The 21819-nt window shown below is 38.9% G+C and overlaps 1 protein-coding gene and 1 long non-coding RNA gene across 4 annotated transcripts in view; one reads left to right on the top strand and one right to left on the bottom strand.

Moving 5' to 3' along the window:
* Positions 1-21819, bottom strand: part of adamtsl3 (ADAMTS-like 3) — a 155580-nt gene that overhangs the window by 91128 nt on the left and 42633 nt on the right. For all 3 annotated transcript variants that reach the window (XM_047386231.1, XM_047386230.1, XM_047386234.1), the window contains exon 2: positions 756-872. In XM_047386231.1, the coding sequence (XP_047242187.1) occupies positions 756-872 (117 nt within the window). The remainder of the gene's footprint in view (positions 1-755; positions 873-21819) is intronic.
* On the top strand, positions 8079-9788 carry LOC124880853. The gene is made up of 2 exons (XR_007041479.1): positions 8079-8447; positions 9448-9788. It is a non-coding gene; the product is annotated as an uncharacterized LOC124880853 (long non-coding RNA).

The raw sequence follows: 21819 nt of genomic DNA, 5'->3' as shown, positions 1-21819 counted from the left end.
CACAATCTTATGAAAAGATAAGAAGGAGAAAAGATGTCAAAGCAAAATCACCCTGCAAGATGTCATAAACACCAGTCCATGAAACATGCAGAGGCAGGCCAAGGATATGTGTCCTCACACTGGGCCTCTAGTCATCACTACAAAGTAACTCTAATAGCTGTCATTAACAACCACTTAACTGCAACAACCCATAATATCCTGGCTCTTCTTGGTGATTTTAACCCATCAAGTGGTTCACAGAACAGTGGAAAATGATTGAACTTTTAAAGAAAGATGTTCTCTGCCCTTTTCACATTTAGACAACACAAAGTACTGTGCTGGATACTCAGAGCAGGATCCAAATGTATTTGGATTCGAGTGCTGAAAAAAGTTAAGTGAGGTTCCCATCGAGTAAATAAAACATCATGCCTTAGGAGAAGGATTTGTGTCTCATCAAAGCAAACAGGCAGTAGAAGTAATGCCTGTTACTTGCCATGTTACTCTGTTTTGCATCAACCCATATTACACCTTCTCCACCAGAGTCCCACAATCATCATTCGTTTGTGTTCATCACTGAGGTCTTCATAAATTTAGCTGTTTATTTTTCACTCCTCTGGTGTGGGGAGTTACATTAAACACACAGCAACAGATTTATGAGCTGATTTAGTTTTATCTGGCATTTCTTTAAGTAATAATTTAAGAACTCTGACAGAGTCAGATGAATTTTACCAGTAAGGTGCGAGGTTACTTGTTCTGTCTTTTAACAGTGAACTTACTGGATCATCTGGTTTATGGCCGCCACCAGGGAGGGGCTCTTCTGAAAGGTGATCTCTTCGGATCAGAGTGAATTCCCTGATAAAGACGGCGTCCCCTTCACCAGCCCACACAGCGACCTAAGAACACACAAAATGTCACAAAATGTTTATCATTGTCTTGACTTTCTTGATCTGATGATTTAGAAAACAGAACCAAGAACTGTCAGATAGGAGAGGGAGGTTGAACACTTCTGAATATACAACTACATGGCAGAAACACTGATCCCTAAAGTATGCTAATATTTTACTTTTTCCCCAGCATAGATTCATGATTTAGAAGAATATGAAATATGGAGCTGCTGACTTACCTTTGGCATCTATATACCTGCATATGGATCTGCATGGTTGCATGAAAGCAACATTCAAGTTTCCTCTAAAGGATAGAAATTACTATGCATCATGATACAAATCATGTATGCATATTTATTAAAAATGTTGAATAATATCTCAAATATACCATTCAATAAAAAATGCAAATAATCCTGATTAATAAATCACAAAGTTTGTAATTATGATTTTTTTTAATTATGTCCCACCACTCGTAAAAGGTGTGTAAATCTTTTAAAGCAACAGCAAAATTTCAACCTAACATTGTTTGTTTTTTTTGTAATAAACCTTTATTTGGGTACATTTATTAAGTGGCGAACATGTCCCAGATTAAGAAATTACTTATTTTACCAAACTCACCGTGGCCACAAGTGGCTTTGCTAATACACTCCATTAAATGACTTTAGCTGGAGCATCTTTAACGCTTTACTTTTAATGAGTAATCAGAGTTTCTAGGATCTTTTAATTAATAATCCATTCATCCCACTTCGCCTCAAAATGGTGAAAAAAAAAAGAGAGCATAGCATTCAAGTAAAACAGATGTGTGTTGATGCTAATAAATGACTACAAAAAACAACTATTCCCCTCAACTTGCCCAGCTCTAAAGTCAGAGCAATAAATAAAACGTTTTAAACAAGCAGAACTAAGACAAACAAATCATAGAGCTTTACAAGTTGAGAAAGATAAACGAATGTCAGTTAATTCATTTTTGAGGAAGTTATGGTTAACTAAGAAAAAGTCAAACTGTAAACAATTTTAGCTAATTCATGTGATTAGTGAGCTTGCACAATACCACCAAAACTGTTATTTTTTTCAAAGGATTTCTGTTTAGTGAATTGGAGAAAAAAAACTTTCTGAAATTTAAATAAAACATTTAATTAGGATGACCTTTTTGTGTCCTTGTTAGGTTCTCTTTATTGTTCCCTGTTTACAGATCCTGGAGACATTCACAGTGCAAGAAATGGGATAACAGAACACACAGAAATCCCGGTCTTCAGAGATGGATGGGTAGGGAGGATCTTGGATTGGGCCCATTTGCAGCACAGCAGGCCCCACATTCTCAAGGATGCACAAACTGACAGTGCAGGGGCTCTGAGCTGCTCTCCGCTGATCATAAACAACCTGCAATGAAGCGGGTCAACTGTGTGCCTCTAAGGCATGTGCTAAAGCAGCCCAGAACAGATCAGGAGCAGACTTTCAGCTCTTCACATCACAAAGCAAAAACAGTGTTGTTAAGCAACTGCTGAAAAACTTGACCAAAGCTTTCCATGGGAACAAATCACAAAACTGTCATTCAAATAAGACTTTAAATCTGGTCTAAAACTCCACAATAATCACTTCCTAGCTGCAGTGAATTAGACTTCTCCAACAACATGTAAATTGGCACAATATGAGCAAAAAGCTCAAACTGCGATGTGCTGGCATGTTAGGAGTGACCAAATGTGACAGCTGGTGGACCACACATAACCTTTTATATGAAGAAAATGTCTTACACTGAATTATTTAAAACAAATCATTGTCACAGTAGACAGTGTGAATGTAGGGTCTGCAGATCAATGAGGAACGATGTGAAAATTCACCTTATGCTTGTGAGAACATGGTAAAATACACTGATGGAAGCAAAATGAAAGTTTTTCTCCAGCCTATGATTCAACAATCTCATAACTATGCACCAAGGGAAACAAAACAACCATGAAAAGAAACTTTTTTTTTTATCAAACTACTACTGAATTTCTGATTAAATAATAAAATTATGCATCGTAGCAGCAAACCTTGTTCTCTCTGCTATGGATGCTGAAGAGAAAATGTTGCACAAACACGAGCCGAATAAAGCAAATATAAGTCAAGCATGCAAGCATTAGGAGAAATACTGCTAGTTTGTGTGTAGTGTGTGTAGTGTGTGTGTGTGTGTGTAGTGTGTGTGTGTGTGTGTGTGTGTGTGTGTGTGTGCCGAGCTGTTCTCAAACCAGCTTTGCTGACCAGATGTCTTTGCTCAAGGCTAAATTGAGGTCTGGGTGAGAAGAACATAACCCATCTCAGAAACGTTCTCACAACCCTTTTAGTGATCTGCATAAACAAATCTGCTTTTCGGTTTCTTGAGATTAAATCCATATTCTTTAAAAAAAATATGAAAAAGTTAGATATTATTGGGAGGTCATGCACTATTTATCAAAGTCTTCAAATCTAAAAAAAAAAGGAAAACAAACTGGCTGTTTGGTATCAAAGTCAAACATCCTCAACACTCTCCGCTAGGACATACAGTATGTTTGCTCATAAAAATCAGGAGAACATGCAAAACCTTTAGATCTATCGTTGTAGCCAAATGATTTCTAAATTTCTTTAAAACCTCCGTTTTTGTGGTGACATGTCACCACAAAAATGACTTTAAATTTTAAAAAGGGATCACATGCCTGTGTAATGTTCCCAGTTGCACAAAATTAAAAGCTCACTTTGTTTCAGCATAGTCTTGTGTGAAAGAGACGCTGTAAAAGAGTCCAGCTGGTAATCTCTGAAGAAAAGCATGCAGCCATTATCACGTTGCATCAAAATGGCCTCACATATAAAGAAACGTCTGCTAAAAGCTGAAGATAAAGTTTTACAGATCATTAAGAACGTTAGAGGGACGGTTGGACTGAAGAAGGAGGTCAAGCAAACACCTGGATGGTGTCCATGAGGAGTTCCTTATAAAACACCTAGCGCAGAGCTTGGCCAATGCTGGCAGCAAATGGGTGTCAGTGCATCTACACACACAGTGCAGAGGAAAGGGAAGAGATTTGGACTATAGACTAGTGACAAGAAGTTCAGCAAAGAAGTCACCTAATGATGAAGGAAACATTCAAGGATTGACTGAAATCTGTAGGATGCACAAGGAAAATCACAGTGTCAGCAGTGAAGTATCCATATCCAATCCATTCATGGGTTTCCTGCTCATCTAAAAAAAGTGCCTTTATTGACAATTTTGAACAAGCTCCACCATGAATAAAGAGGGAGATCAAAATACCTGCAAGGAACAACCTCTCCCAACAATCCAGGCACAGTTTAACGGAGCATAAAAACTAAAGTGGAAATAACATGACTGAACATTTGAACTGTGGGGCAGTGACCAGAGAACTCCACAGATGTTAACTCCATTGAGAAGCTTTGGTTATTTCTCAAAAAGCAGGAGGATAAACAGAATCCAAAAACTGTTATTGAATCTGGGCTTCAGTTTAACATGTTTTAAACCACCTCTAATTTCTTTACATTTTGCTTCCAATGATCCGGACTTTGTGTGAATATTTTAAAGGGGTTTTGATAAACAGTGGTTGAGGCTTTAAGGTTGTTCACAGTTTCTCTTTAGAGTTTGGATGCTTTTTGACTCATTTACTGTCCACTATCTGACCCTCAAGGCACACTGTGTATAATGTGCTCAAAATAACAAGAGATGACTCAAAACATTCGCACAGCCCAGTACTATACAGCTATTAATACTTAAACATGAGTAAAATTCAATGTTTGCCTTGATTCCAATTAAAATTAAGTAATTTATTTTGTTTTACTTAATGGTGTTGGTTTTTTTTTTTAGATCAGTAGTTTAGAGGCCAGTAATTCATTTAAAAATAAACCACATCCTTCATAATTTGTAGGAACCAAAGTTTAACACTTTATTTGTAATTTTTAGTATTTGGTTCTCTCTAATTGAAATGAAAAATGCTAGAAAAGAAAACGTTCTCCTACAGCCACCCTGAGAGTGTATGTGTGTGTCAGTGCCCCAAAGAGCCAGGGTAGACGTTAAACAGGGCACACAGGCTCATTCATTATCCTTGGAGCCGAATCGGATTTCAAACAGAAACTTTTCATCCGGGAGGAGGAGAGGAAGTGAACTCGGAGGGGAAAGTTGGACCTTCAAAAGCAGATAATCAACAGAAATAACATCCAACCTGATATTATAATTGAGCTTGCCTGTAGCCTGGTGCCAGTTTCCGCTGTCAGGGTACAAACTGGGAAAAATGAACAACATTTACCGCGGAACACGAGTACAAATGCTTATATTTCCAGCTGCACTGCTGCTAAAAAATAGGACCCAACATTTGCACAAGAGCACCTAATGTTTTCATGTTAGTTCATGTCTGATTGTAACCTGAGGAGAAAACAAGTAGAGCTCATTTATTTTTTTGAATTTTCTTATTTTAGGAATCTTGCAAAACCCACCACAAAATGAATTTTCCCTCAACATGAGGGAACAGCATGATTTTGAGGCCCTGTTTCGCTTATTTACTCATGAAGCCCGCAGCAATTTTAGGATTTCGGTACTGATAATGGTAAGCTTTACCGGTAATGGACGTTTCACCTAAGGTAACACTTGCAATCTAACAAATAAACCCTTCTGGATCCAATTTTCACTTTTCACTAATTCTTTTCAGGAGCTCAGTGAGAAAAATAAAACTGAAACTCAAGTTTCTCTAAATTCCCTCATTCCTGATGGATTACTTAGTTATCTAATGTTCTTCCTCTGCCACCCTTTAAAGATATACCCAGATAACGTCCCCTGCTTTGGCTGCCAGGTTTCCCTCAACTTGATTTACTACCCCCACTCCCAGATGCAGTCGGCCTTGTGAATATGCAGAGGAATTGGGGAAATCCTGAGACTCCCACTGCTTTTCATCTGAAGCAGGGGCGAGAAGCCTTGAGGGAATTTGGGGGAAAAAGGCCCGTTTTTGATAGATGAAAAGCTTTCTTTATGACACCGTCATCACACCCTTTTGCATTCATGCTCTGTTTCAGTCATGTTTTAATGTCTCATAGTAATCCCTGGCACCTTTTTTAACAATGCATAACCATTTCCTTTAACACCATTTTCAGAGTCCTTATAATATTTAGTGAATTTTATGGTGAAATAACATATTAAGTGTTGGTGTTTACACTGTGGAGTCCAACATCTTGTCAACTGACATGTCAGTAGAAGCTGAGCGGTAACTTACTGTAATGTGCTCCCACTGCAGCGTTGCTGACCGAGGTCCAACCTGTGTAGAGTCACTACAAAGTTCAAAGAAAGGTGTACCCTTAACAATTAAAGGGATTTAAAGGGAAGCGATCAGGGCGCGATTACATCCTGGTCTTCTAGCCATTAACTTGTGATCATTTCACAGCGCTTACACTGTGAAACTGAGTGATAATCCCTTCAAAGAAAGAGAACATTTGTAACATTGACACATATTTACTACATAAATTGTGTGTCCCAAATCAAAATTAACCACAAAGACATGCAGTAGCAATGCCTTGTTTGTAAAGAATCTGTTATTAACCCAGAGAGATTGTACATTTTTCTCTTTATTCCTGAGAACATGAATGGCTCAAATCCCTAAATGCTTACTGTTATTAAAGTAAAGATTTGTGAGGGGAGGGTGCCACCTCACACTGCAGGCAAGCTCCAGAAATGCCACAGATGTTGTCTCTGATGTATGTGAGTCCAGGTTTTGCTTGCTGCATTTGTGCAAAAATAAAATCAGGAATTAAAGAAAGTCAAAAAGCTTTTAGAGATTTTGAGGTGAGCTTGAAAATGCACTGTCGGGGCTTAACAGGCAGTTGTAACACAACAGGCATTGGAAATACTCCATTACACACCAGTTAATATGCTGGCTTTACTGGATAAATTCGGTTTTTAACTGTTTAAACACTGGATAAGGTCATGTAGAGCCACACCAACACAAGCAAAATTCCAAGAAGTCAACACAAAGGCAATGTATGACAACAACAAATGTTACAAGTAGCTGTGTGACGAACCTGAAGAGAGTAATGCTTGCGTCAATATAGTCAATAAACACAAGACTTTGACCATTGATCCCTTGGCCTCCATGACCAGTGTTGCTACACAGTTCCTTGATTTTACAACCCATTTAAAAGCATCAGACACAAGCAGGAACAGCAAAAAGTCTGGGAATGAGGCATTTATTTCTGCTTTTTAAAAATAACTGCAGCAAAATCAACTGTATCAACTTAACATGACTGAAATATATCTCATAAAGGCTTTCATTTGTTTCTGCTTTGGAGAGATAAAACCTCTGGCATTGGATTACAGTTTGAAAACATTTGAACTATTGTTCAGAAAACTTTTCTCTAGTAATTACTTTGTTTCTTTTCAGTAAAATTGCTAGATATTATTGCGGGGGGGCTGGTGCCAATCTTCAGCAAGACAAGACCAGTCACCCCTGGAAAGGTCACTAGTCTATTATTTGGCAACACAGAGACACACAACTCGCACACACTCATACCTAAAGGCTATGTGGAGTAACCAGTTAACCTAGCAGTCATGTTTTTGACCAGTGGGAGGAAGCCAGAGAGCCCAAAGAGAACGCACACATTAACAGGAAAAATCCATGCAGAAGGACCCCAGGCTGAGATCTGAACCCATGACCTTCTTGCTGCAAGGGAACAGTGCCACCGTACAGCCCCTCCCCTTAAACATAATTTGTCTAAACAAAGCATTTTATATACACTGTATATGTTTCAGTTACCTTCATTGCATTTTATATTTGTAACTAACATTCAGTACTTTGAAAGAAAATACTTATCCTACTCAGAAGTGAAAATATGAAGGCTAAAATGTAAAGTAGCCTAATGATAAACACGACTAACAACACAAAAACACCATTAAATCAATATCAAAGAAAATAATAATTATAATAATGAATGTTTGTCACGATACATCTAAGAAACTAATTTGGCACAATAAAGAATTTATTCCATTCAGTTAAAATTCATAAATAAATTTTGCCCTCATCATGTCCAACTAGGTATGCAACCACAAACAAAGCTAAAACAGGTATTGTAAATGGTTTGTGTGAGGAAATGGGGACACATATCCATGTATGGCTACTTTCAAAAAGCAAAGGACTGATTGGATGTCAGAAAGATAATCTATAATGCTATTCGCCCCTCCTTGCAACATATTATTTAAACCTGAGAAGGAGTGCTACATGCTTCGTTCTTGCCATTAAACACAAGACTTTGATCTGGGTTGGACCAACACTGTTTGTTCACTCAACTGACTGTATCGCAGACTTCAGACAAAAACTGTAGCAGCAAGAAGCTCCAAAGTGAGGGATTTATTCCTGCTATGTAAAAGCCATGGCTGTGAAACCGATCATTTCACCTGAATATAAAATTCTCACGTTTGTGCAGCACCAAGAACCTCAAAAGTATCAAATTGAAAGGAAGAGGAGCTCCAAAGACTTTTACCCTCCACTGATGGCCTTTACAAGGAGCAGGCTGCATGTTGCGGAAAGAAAATCTCAGCGGTTTGGACATGGAGATATTCCTGACACCAGTCAGGTGACCTGGAAGGAGGTAAGATCAACACTTGCACACAAGTTCTTAAAAAAGTGGAGTATTTTTAAATACCTTTTGAAGGTTTTTTTAATGCATACACGTTTAACTATTGGAGGTCCTTTCATTTTGAGCCTTCTCAGAATATTATCAACATATTTTATAATTTTTTTTTCATGATATATGTAATTAACTTCATTTGTCAAGACACCGTAACAGTTTTAACTCCCTGAATTAATTTTTTGCAGTACTTTTTTTTTTTTTTGAAAAAAAACATTCTTTACCCATCCTATACATGCAAATTGGTTTTTTGCTGAAAAGATTTCAACACCACAAAATCAAAATTATAATTAAAAATACATTTCTTAACCAAAAATCATAACTTATGAATAGAAATCAGCTATGCACATGTGATTATGGGCTCAAAGCAATTAATAATTACAATTAGTTAATTATCATTAATAAATGATAATTATTATGAGGCACGCTGGAAATGGCAACGAAGGTTTATTTTCCGCAGGTTTTATAAATCCTGGTGACGTCAGAGCTGCAACGCCTGTTGAGCTGCGCATGTCGAACTGTGCAACCAAAATGGATAACCCCAACAATAAGACGCTTAAATTCACCCTATAATAAAAACCCGTACAAATGTTATGTCATAAGTACGATACAAAATTTGTCCAGGGACCCAGGAGGTGTGAATATTATATAATCAGTACAGTACTCTGCGTACCTTTTATTTTTTTCCGAACCGGATTCACTGCAAAACATAATTGAGAACAAAAAAACTACCAAAAAGGATGTTGCTGATGACGCAATGTTAAGGGTTAGGTTTTTCTATTCAAAGCAGAGCAATAAAGAAATACGACATGGCCACTTTTATCAGTGCAGACAGAAGCAAGTCTTGCACAAATGTGAGTGACGTACAGTGACTCATGGCTGGACTTGAACCTATTACATACTGCCATGTTTTTCCCAAAGAAATGCAACAAGCTGAAATTTTTCCTTGCATCTTTTTCAGGTGTTTGGATCAGCATCTAGTCAGAGGCACTGAGGTAGACAACATGCGGACATCCTTCCATCCATCCATCCATCCATCCATCCTCTACTGCTGTTGTGGGTTTTGCTCCAGATCTCATCCTAGTTGGACAAAAACATCTCGCCTAAGAGCTGTTGGGAGGCTTCACTGACCAGTCAAAAACTCTACCTCTCTATAGTGACTCTAAACCCTCCAAAAACAACAGAATCCACCATCCTCTCTCTTTGTGTGGAAATAAAAACCTTAAAAAACTGTGAAAGAAAAAGTTGTATATATGCAATATAACTGTTTTCAACTGTATTTATTAAACAAATGTTAAGTTATTTGACAATGATATTGTTTTGATTGCGAGATTTTAATTTTAGAACAAAATATATTTAAAATTCAACAACAAATGAGGAATAACGAAAATTTTAGGTGGGCTGCACGGTGGCGCCTTCCAGCAAGAAGGTCCTGGGTTCGATTCCCGGCCAGGGGTCTTTCTACGTGGAGTTTGCATGTTCTCCCCGTACCTGCATGGGTTCTCCAGGCACTCCGGCTTCCTCCCACAGTCCAAAGACTGTTAAGTTAATTGGTAACACTAAATTGCCCTTAGGTGTATGAATGAGTGTGTGCTTGGTTGTTTGTGTGTTGCCCTGCGATGGACTGGCGACCTATCCAGGGTGTACCCTGCTTCTCGCCCGTAGACTGCTGGAGATAGGCACCAGCTCCCCCGCAACCCACTATGAAATAAGCGGTAGAAAATGACTGACTGTATTTTAGGTGAAATGGGATTTACTTTGTGTCTTATCTAAAAAACACACTTGTGTGAAATGTTACATTGACAAGAAAGCAAGAAAACATATCTAGACTTAAAAACATTCAGTGTGAATAAATTTAGGATCACTTTGTGATGTTGGTGTAACACAGGCAATGAGTACAGCATAAAGATGCTCCTAAAGTCAGTGAAATGAAGAACAGCAGCTGCAGATAAAAATTGATTTATGATTTAGTGCTTCCAGATCTCATCAGACAGCTGCAGAGCAGAAATGTTTTCAATGTAAAAACTCCAAAAATGACAGCTCAGCAAATGAAGCAGAAGGAAAACATTAAATTAAGTCTTGAAGCAGCCAGATTGAAAATAATGAATCAGCCAATAATTTTTGTACAAAAACGAACTCAGTTTTTAGTTTCATGTTGATATAAACGTACACATTTTTTAAATATACTTAAATATAAATTTTAATTATTTTAATATACATTTTAATTATTGCTGTTTTGCTATTATTCAGTGTCTTCATATGAATGAACAATATAAAGATCTAAAAAAAGAAAAATCTTTTTTTTTAAATTTACAGATAATTCTAGATTAACTTATTGTTTTTTAAATCCCACACTGTTATGGTTTGTCACTGTCAGTTTATTTTAGGACAGAGATTAATGCAGATACAAATCAAGAATATGAATGGTGTAACAAAGCAATACGTTTTGCATGTGTACACAAACAAAGTATCAGCAACATGACAAAAGGCCCCCTCTGGCCCTGTTTGTTTCGCTGCATCTAGCGTCTGCAGGAAATAATGGCTAGCCTGAGCATCCCCCATGCAGAACGTCATTATGTCCCATTCTCTTATCCTTAACCATGTATCCAACTTTCATCATTCATTATTTCCTTCTTTGTGTTCTTCCTCCCTTTCCGCTTTGCAACAGCCTTTCCGTCAACCAGAACGTCAGGGATGTCAGTGAAGTAGAAATTTGGATCATGGACGTGTTTGCTGTCATGTCAACATCTCAGGAATGTTTTGGGCACTTTTTTGAATTCATGCCAAAAAGATTCAAGAAAGTCATGATGGGGGTTCAATCTGGCGGTAGGAAGGTGTACCTAATAAAGTGGCCATTGAGTGGACATTGACTGATGCAATTTTGTCGTTCTTCACAAGTAAAAAAAAGACAAGTATTTGTGTCTGAGGATGATTGATGACTTCCACCTTTTAATATTTGATTGTATTGTGCAACACAGACAGGAGGCTTATTAGAGTGTGTGAACTCATAGTCCAGTTATGGTTTCAAAGCAGGACAAACTAAAACTTTGCACATCCTTTACCTTGCTGGTACTGAGATATGGCTCAAAAACAAATGGACCAAATCCATCATGTACTCTCATAGTGAGAGATTCATCCAAAAGTCATAAATTTCAACAGATTTCGAGTGGGGAGTTCAGATATACAGTTACACCTATATGCAAAATGAGTTTTAGTGAAATAAATGGGCCAGGGTCATAGTAAAGACTTCATATTTGTGGCCAATTTGCACATAGTCTTGTTAGAGGAATGTAGTTTATGCAACACATTTTTAGGTGTCACAGATTTATCACTGGAAACCATCCTGAAACCTCAGGCAGCCCTTTATTAGTCTGATCCAATGGCCCATCTGGTGATCCGCTCAGTGTTTTTTAAATAGCTACGATGCTGACTTTTATCAGCAATGAACCTGCGTGTCATCCAGAGAGATGAACGGCACTGTAAGTGTGTTTTGGAGAACCAAAGCTCTCCACATACAGCCATCTGTCGCCCTCCATCATTCCAGCTCGCAGAAGGATTATAACAGACAGCTGGGTGGCACGATTACAACCATCCACACATAGCAGGCCAACAAGTTCACGCTCCAGAACATATGTGCTGCTGCAGGACTGATTTAGCACAACAAGGTGATTTCACACATGAATTTGACTGTCACTAGATGATTGATGATGACTGTTTCAATGGCCTGTATTACCGGCACAATAACTCTTATTACTGTCTTTCACTTTCACTTGAAGCTAATGTAAATCAAGTTAACTGAGAGGATTAAAGCAGGTTTAAGTTGCAAGGAAGCAGACCTCTCCCTAAACATGGAGATGCATTCCCATAGCTTTTTCAAGCTGGCCCCAGTCAAAGCCCTGAAACAACGGTTTGATCACCAGCCACTTTGCTCATAAGCTTCCTTGCTAAGGCCCCCTTAAAAAAAGAGGTTTTTAAAAGGCATGGTCTGTGAGTGTTTGGGCTCAACTGTAGAAATAATCTGAGGAGTTTAGTCATCCATTTAAACTTGAATTAGAGATTGTTCAAGAATCTGATTAGGATGCACACAGGTCACCTCTGGGGGTTGTTTTTTTACTTCCAATTTGAAGGAGATTCTGGGGCAGATCCTGAATTTACTAAAGTGACTACATATTTAATTTGCCATCTGAATGCCTTAACTTCCATGTTGAGAAACAGGCGAGTGTCACTGGGGAGTTGGATATCTGGGTATACTGTCAAAAACCAGACTCAACTCATACGCAGATACCTCACCCCATTGCCCTCAGGATGCAGATACAGCACACTGAGGTGCAGAAGGGCTTATTTTGGCAAAAGCCTGATGCCCACAGTCATAGCCGTTCTAAGCAACAGGCCCTGTTGAGGCTGCCATTTATTGTTATGTGGAGTATTTTTATGATTATTCCGGGTAGTAATGTTATTTTGTGCCCTGTATTGTTCTGCATTCTGGTAATGGGAGTCCAGGGGCTGGTCTGTGGAAAAGAATTGACTCTTGGGGACAATAAAGTCTAAAGTCTATACTTTCTGGACCTGTTACCACTTCAACCCAATGTTGAATAAGCCAGATATCCACAAGTTATTTTTTCTTAGTCCAAGTCCAGTTTTAGGTCTTTGAGGGGCAAGTCCCTCATAGTCAGCCATACTGTAAGCTGCGTGGACTCCGCACAGACTGTCCGTGGATGCTCATAGTCAAATTCTTACATTTCCCACAATGTCTGTCATGGCATCAGATGAGGAGGAAGCGCTAACTTGCTTTGTAGCTTTGGAAAAACAAAAAGGAAAGAAGGTGGTATATAAGGCCATTAAACCACACAAGGAACAAAGAAGGGTAATACACCCGTCAGTGTGGCGCAGAGAGTGGCAGTGATGCTGTGCATCCTCACAGCCGGTTGCTCGAAGCAGTGTGTCACATATGAAACAGTTCGATGTGGAGACTTTTTGCCAACAAGCAGTTTATTGTGTGCCACCGCGTACGCAGTCGTACAACTTTAACATTGCGCAGAAATGTCCGGAGTATGCCTCGAGTATGCGTGGATGTCCACTGAGTCAAGTACAGAGAACAGTGCCCATAATAAATTATTCTGTTTGCAACTATTTCACAACATGGCTTTTTCAGAACTTGTAAAATCTAACAACAAAATAATAGCTGAATTAAAAGCTGAATTTAATGATTTTCAAGTCACTAAAATTATTGGTTGTATATCAACAACACAGAAAATCTGTCAATATACTTCATTTTTGTTCTTACTTTTGGGATTTAATGATCTACAACTCCTATTTAGAGCTGAGTTATTACCTTTATGAGAACAGGACATAAAAACATATTGCTTCTACTTTTTTTAGCAGTAGGCTACAAGATATATGTCATACTAAAACCTAATCTAAATATATTGAAGACAGCAATTATAAAGCCCACAGAATTGTTCTTTCCATAAAATATCTGCAAGCTGTCTTTGTCAGACCTCCCAGAAGACCCATACATTAAAAGCAGCTTGCCTTGTAACAGAGCAAAAACAAAACCAGTAAGCTGTCAGCCTGACCACACATCACTAAATGGCAAACAAATTAATCCTTCAGGGTGTTCGGCCAGGAGCTCTGCAGCCAAAATGAAACCCAAGGGAGAGTTTTCAATCTGTAAAGACCCTCTTCTCAAAACTCAGAGAAATTTCTTTCACAAAGTTTCCAAAACTGTTTTCCCTGACATCAGATTCTGCTATGAGAGACTCAATCTTCTCCAAAGGGCTGTTTGTGGTCACCACCGAATCACTGGTGCATTCCTGCTCCCAAATTAAGCCCCTCATTTGAGAAGATGCCCGGCCATCGACAGCTTCAATTTCCACATTCTGTGGCATTCTCAGGCCCTGATCTCATCTGTCTGGCAGTCGACAAAAACAAAAAAGAAAAGAAAGAAATTCAGCCCTGCATGTAGTGCACCATTTTTAGGGGTCAGGCTCCATAATCCACACTTCATTCTTTAATTCTGCTCCACTTTGCTGGAAGCGAGCTGAACACTGGGCACAATATAAGTTTGGATGTTTACCAGAGCTTTCTACTAGCTACATAGTTTCTAAATTCATTTGAATTGCTTCTTCTTTATTGTGTGTACAATAGTGGACGCATCCTTCATCACGCCAGAGCTGATGCTGTGTTTGTACTTTTTTCTTTAAGGACACAAACAGATTCTACTTTAAAACATTTAATAGACTATAAAACCCACATTCTTTAAATTGCAATGTAAACCTTTTTTGAGACTGGATCCAGTTTTATTAAACTATAAAACTTTCTATGGGCTTTAAAGCGATCACTGAGTTTATAGCATTAAGGCTTTCTAACTTAATGAAACACTGAGGAATTCCCTTACATTTTAATCAATTTGACATAGACACATTTTCCCTGAATTTTAAACAGTATTTGGTACATGGTATATTTACTGTGACTTGGGCAGTCATTAGCAGACCACATGGATCATCTAAGAAATGCTTCTTTTAGCTCTATCCTTGGGTGAGACCATTAAAACCAGATCCAATCTCAGCAATCATGACCCATTTTTCTAGGAGAGACTATTTGCATTAACATGCAACCATGCTCTCCTTCGTTCAGGAAGGTCTCTCTGACCCTGTTGAGTAGCATCCCCATGTTGTTTCAGGCAATGAATCACTGGAGTTCCATGAAAGATCCGAACATAGGATTTCATCCATACAGAATCTGCAAATTGAGAGTTGTGAAGCTAGATTTTTCTACTATCTTTCCAAGCAAAACTGTACAAATGCTCATACCCACACATGTTCCAACACTCCAGGAAATATCCCATATACAGTATTAATCAAGTATAAAATTTATTTAATGCAAAGCATGTTGTCTTCAACCTGCAATTTATTTTGGTACTGAAAAATAGGGTTGGAAAGTAGATAATAAAATACACACAAATTTGTTAATGGTGCGACAGGTTGTAATCGTCTTCAGTTGTGTTTTTACTCCTTTGCAAGCCTAAATTCTACCATGTTCTGCTGGGAGTTTCAACATTTATGGCAGCTAGTCATCAATCATGCAACAGACATTGTACGTACAATGTTAATTTTAATTAATGAAGACGATTAACAATGAAATATGAAAGCTTCACATAATTACATTAGCATTTGAGTGTAGATTTAAGGAATCAATTAATACTTTTGTTATCATTTCTGCAAATATTGTTGGACAAATTCCACCACATGAGCACCACAGCTGAGTGGTGAGAGCTGACAGAGTCAATGCAACTGCCACTCAAATATTGCAGCAATGCCAATAATACTATTTTATTCCACGCTACACAGTGCTGTCTGCATTGATGAGGATTCACCCATGTAGCATGCTGGATGCTTGAAACTGGCGCATTAAAATATGTTCTGATTAATTATCAGACAATTATCCCACAGCTTGGGGCACTCAGAGCATTGAAATGCAATTATGTGAATGTGTTATAGCAAAAGTAATATAACTTGTCCTGAAGAACCCAAACAATTAATTTCACATCCTCGACCCCAATAAACATGCACTATTAAGAATCAAAAGTGACAAATGTACTTCAAAGATGTAACAGGACAAACTCATCTTCATTTCCTCAACAAACCAGCTGTTCAAGGACCAGCACAGGTGAGCAAAGTTAAAAGATAGGACATCAGAACCACATATTTGAGATCCAGTGGGTTCCCTGCAGTGGTTCATCCACTTGTTTCTATGCCTTTAATTGATTTGAAGATTAAAATCAAAATTAGGTCATAAAAGCCCTTTTTTTAGGTTTCACAGAGATCAGTTTCAGTAACATTTTGAACATACATCACTGAGTGACAAAACCTCCCTTCACTCTGCAGTAGGAGATTTCAATTGTGTATTATCTTTATTTTTATGTGTTGTTTGTGTTTGGGGTTCATTGGTTTCATTAATAATAAATTTAACTCTTGGTAATGTTGATTGCCATTTCTCTTTTATGGTTCTTAGTCTTTAAAATGATAATTATCACTCAGTTTAATCTAAATTAATAATAATCCTGAGAAATATACAGAAATCTTACTTGTTTTAATTGTAAGACCGCTTCATTGAACGGTAAAAAATTCATCCTTAAGATTGATTTGAGATCATGAGACTGATTTTTGATCAATTATGAGATAAATTAATTATAAATTATTCTGTTTATGAACATAAGCACAGTTTAACATGCCTCCTTCCCACTACACACATGGCCTTAGGTATGAAGAGGTAGATGAAGTTAAATATAAATCTACATAATCCCATCCATTGACAGATGCCTGTGTGCATCTGGCACAGCGTCAGCAAAAGGTTTCATCAGTTCCCTTCATCCTTCTCTCTGCATGAACAGAAGGAATTTTAAACTGTGGAGATTATATTGTGATTATTAGGAAAACCTCTTTGGAATTCAAGTCAGTATAGTGTTGACCATGAATTACCTCAAAACACAATAATTAAATTAAGTAAACATTTGAAGTACCATTAGTAGAACAAAAACTGAAAAATCTTATTCGTTAATGTTAGATATTGTTGCAGAACTATCTGTAATTACTTTTCCAATCATTAGTGTTCATGCCAAGCAGAATTTAGCATATCCCAAACCTATTAGCATCCCTGGTAAAGATGTTTGAGATAGCATGATTCCAAACTGAATCATTTAGAATAAACTAATCATTTCTTTGGGTCCATTTATTTAGTGAAGAAAAGACCCCTGGTTTTTATAAAGTCACTGTACCACAGATATTGGCAAATCAACTATCAGCAGGACAGCCATCTTCTTTTGTCTTCTCCTTTAGCGTCCAATAAACTTAGAGTGTTCCGAGAAAAAGAGCTTTGACACAATTTCTCTAGATCATCCCGAGTCCTGGCTCCTCTCTTTTGCTCTCTTCTCTTCATGCCACACAACTGGTTGTCAACAGGATTTAGGTCTAAGGACTGAAGTAGATGTGGAAGAAGGTACATTTTGTGTCTGGTAAATCATTTCTATGTTGATTTGGCCAGTTTTGGATATGGTTTGGATCCTGATCCTGTTGAAAGACCCAATGATGCCCCTTTTTCAGTTTTCTGGTAGAGACCACCAGCTTTTTATTCAAAATACCCTTTTATTTCAAAGAGTTCAAGACACCATGCAACCTAACAAGTTCCCAAGGCCGTGGAAGACAAACAGGCCACAGGACCACAGATCATCCACTGACGCCTGAAATCTTAGTCTCATCTGTCCCAGATGTGTCAGCTGCAATCTATATCAAGTAAAAATCTATCCAACTGGCAAAATATGTTATATTTCCTTGAAATACAATAACCTATCAAATACTGCATCTAAGCAGTCATTTATAATTGTGATATTACACTGATATTGTAGCAATCGTGATTTGATATAATGTACAGCTCTACCAATAAGTGGGGAGAGTTCAGTAAACATACCTTTTATTAATAAAACCCCCCAAAATTTTAGAGATTAGATTCAGTTTAAAAAGCACCCAGTTTCTGTGCTGAAGATCCTCCCACACATTCAGCTTTAATCCTCATTTTGCCAAGCGGGCCTCTAAATAGGACCACCATTCCATGAGGGGTGTGGTGTATATGTTAGTCACAGAGAGGATCAGAAACACCAAAGTGGTCTATGATAATGCAATCAACCTGATGTGACAGCTTAATGTTGCCCATACATTGTCTTGTCAGTCCACACAGATTCCACAGAGTCTAATTATCTCTGATGAGTGACGGAGAATGAATGCAAGAAGAGCCCATCAGCAATTCCTCTGATAAAAGACAGTTTCAGGAAAATAGAGGAAAATCAGTGTTGAGGCTAGACAGCTGATGCTTATACCAGATGATGGTTTCAGAGGCTTGTGACAATGAGTGCACGACAAGGAAAATTACTCAAGCATCCATGTCATACCAGCATAATTGCCGACAGGATGGAGTTGGACTGATGAATGATACCTGGGATGCAGCCCAAGCCCCGTATTTAGGGAAAAGGGGTGTTTATCACAGGTGACGGGATGACTTGGCACATAACATCTCCCACATTCTCCTAGTGTTAAAGAGCCAGATCAGATGCACCATTTGATGTCTTAAACATAGTGCTTGAGAAACATCCCGCATAAGCTTAAGATAGGGGCACATTTTTTCCCGCTTGTTTCAGAACTTGCAACTGTTCATGTAATTTAGCTATGTCTGCTGTCTCCTCTTATGGTAACATCTGATAGAAAGTTCTAAGTTAACGATGGTATTTATGTAAAATTTTTATTTCTTTTTCTTGCACAAGTGGGTAAATTAATTGCACATGGACAACAGTTAGCTTATCACAACATTTCAACTTCAAGTGGCAGCAACAAAATCCTAGAACATATATGTCTCTAAATGTACAGGTCCTTCTCAAAATATTAGCATATTGTGATAAAGTTCATTATTTTCTATAATGTCATGATGAAAATTTAACATTCATATATTTTAGATTCATTGCACACTAACTTAAATATTTCAGGTCTTTTATTGTCTTAATTCGGATGATTGTGGCACACAGCTCATGAAAACCCAAAATTCCTATCTCACAAAATTAGCATATTTCATCCGACCAATAAAAGAAAAGTGTTTTTAATACAAAAAACGTCAACCTTCAAATAATCATGTACAGTTATGCACTCAATACTTGGTCGGGAATCCTTTTGCAGAAATGACTGCTTCAATGCGGCGTGGCATGGAGGCAATCAGCCTGTGGCACTGCTGAGGTCTTATGGAGGCCCAGGATGCTTCGATAGCGGCCTTTAGCTCATCCAGAGTGTTGGGTCTTGAGTCTCTAAACGTTCTCTTCACAATATCCCACAGATTCTCTATGGGGTTCAGGTCAGGAGAGTTGGCAGGCCAATTGAGCACAGTGATACCATGGTCAGTAAACCATTTACCAGTGGTTTTGGCACTGTGAGCAGGTGCCAGGTCGTGCTGAAAAATGAAATCTTCATCTCCATAAAGCTTTTCAGCAGATGGAAGCATGAAGTGCTCCAAAATCTCCTGATAGCTAGCTGCATTGACCCTGCCCTTGATAAAACACAGTGGACCAACACCAGTAGCTGACACGGCACCCCAGACCATCACTGACTGTGGGTACTTGACACTGGATTTCTGGCATTTTGGCATTTCCTTCTCCCCAGTCTTCCTCCAGACTCTGGCACCTTGATTTCCGAATGACATGCAGAATTTGCTTTCATCCGAAAAAAGTACTTTGGACCACTGAGCAACAGTCCAGTGCTGCTTCTCTGTAGCCCAGGTCAGGCGCTTCTGCCGCTGTTTCTGGTTCAAAAGTGGCTTGACCTGGGGAATGCGGCACACGCCTGTACACGGTGGCTCTGAATGTTTCTACTCCAGACTCAGTCCACTGCTTCCGCAGGTCCCCCAAAGTCTGGAATCGGCCCTTCTCCACAATCTTCCTCAGGGTCCGGTCACCTCTTCTCGTTGTGCAGCGTTTTCTGCCACACTTTTTCCTTCCCACAGACTTCCCACTGAGGTGCCTTGATACAGCACTCTGGGAACAGCCTATTGGTTCAGAAATTTCTTTCTGTGTCTTACCCTCTTGCTTGAGGGTGTCAATAGTGGCCTTCTGGACAGCAGTCAGGTCGGCAGTCTTACCCATGATTGGGGTTTTGAGTGATGAACCAGGCTGGGAGTCTTAAAGGCCTCAGGAATCTTTTGCAGGTGTTTAGAGTTAACTCGTTGATTCAGATGATTAGGTTCATAGCTCGTTTAGAGACCCTTTTAATGATATGCTAATTTTGTGAGATAGGAATTTTGGGTTTTCATGAGCTGTATGCCAAAATCAACCGTATTAAGACAATAAAAGACCTGAAATATTTCAGTTAGTGTGCAATGAATCTAAAATATATGAATGTTAAATTTTCATCATGTCATTATGGAAAATAATGAACTTTATCACAATATGCTAATATTTTGAGAAGGACCTGTATGAGGTTCCTCTATGGGTATTTTGTCAAACAATGACTTATCTCATGAACATCAACTGGCTTTGAAGGGAGAACAAAGCCAAAAGGAATCTCATTTATCAAATGAAATTTTCAGAAATAATAACGTCTAACTGGTTTCTGGAACATAAAAATTATTCCCTCAATGCAAATCCTAGGGATAAGATTTAGGGAAAAAATGTCCACTTTACTGTTAAATGAGCTGGGTTATAAGTTTTTAAAGCCCAAAGTGGCCCCACGTAAGGCAATGCCTCAAGTTAGGTGATGACAAATAGAGGATGGAGGGGTTTTGTTGCAAACTACAGAAACACAAGCGCCTTGCATGACAAGCATCTAATGAGACAACACCCAGGAACAACTGATGAGCACATTCTGCCTGTCTGCTAGATTTTCCGCTGAATTTGTGTTAATGGAAACATTTTGATGCATGTTTGGTTGATTAAAGATTTGTCTCTGTGTGCGACTAAATGAATTTTACTTATTTCCATTTTAATCCCATTCAATGAAGATGAATCAAAAGAAACTATTTTAAATCAGACAAACTTGTAAATAATGCACACAGCGAATAAATGCAAAACATTTATAAATTACATGGAAATGATTCAGTCTCCATTGCTGAGAACAGGGTTTAACAGAATCAGTTGGGTTTTCTCTGTGGACTCGTGACTGAACTGAGGCCCGTTTTTGTTTATTTCCAGTTCAATCTCACCACACATGAAATTCTGAATTATGGCTGCAATATATCAAAAAAACATACGATATGTAGTAATGTATGTGAAGGTTGCGATATCGATGTGACTTCCTTGTACTCGTACTCGTACTCGTCGTTTTCTGCTTTATCCGGGACCGGGTTGCGGGGGCAGCAGACTTAGTAGAGACACCCAGACGCCCCTCTCCCCAGACACCTCCTCCAGCTCCTCCGGGGGGAGCCCAAGGAGTTCCTAGGCCAGCCGAGAGACATAGTCCCTCCAGCGTGTCCTGGGCCGTCCCATAGGCCTCCTCCCGGTGGGACGTGCCTGGAACACCTCCCAAAGAAGGCGTCCAGGAGGCATCCGGTATAGATGCCCGAGCCACCTCAACTGGCTCCTCTCGATGTGGAGGAGCAGCAGCTCTACTCCGAGCCCCTCCCGGATGGCCGAGCTCCTCACCCTATCTCTAAGGGAGTGCCCGGCCACCCTACGGAGGAAGCTCATTTCAGCCGCTTGTATCCGGGATCTCGTTCTTTTGGTCATGACCCAAAGTTCATGGCCAAACGTGAGGGTAGGAACATAGACCGACCGGTAAATCAAGAGCTTCGCTTTTCGGCTCAACTC

Source organism: Girardinichthys multiradiatus, chromosome 14, assembly GCF_021462225.1.
Source record: "Girardinichthys multiradiatus isolate DD_20200921_A chromosome 14, DD_fGirMul_XY1, whole genome shotgun sequence".
Lineage (NCBI taxonomy): Eukaryota > Metazoa > Chordata > Actinopteri > Cyprinodontiformes > Goodeidae > Girardinichthys > Girardinichthys multiradiatus.
This window is presented reverse-complemented; position numbering and strand designations above follow the sequence as displayed.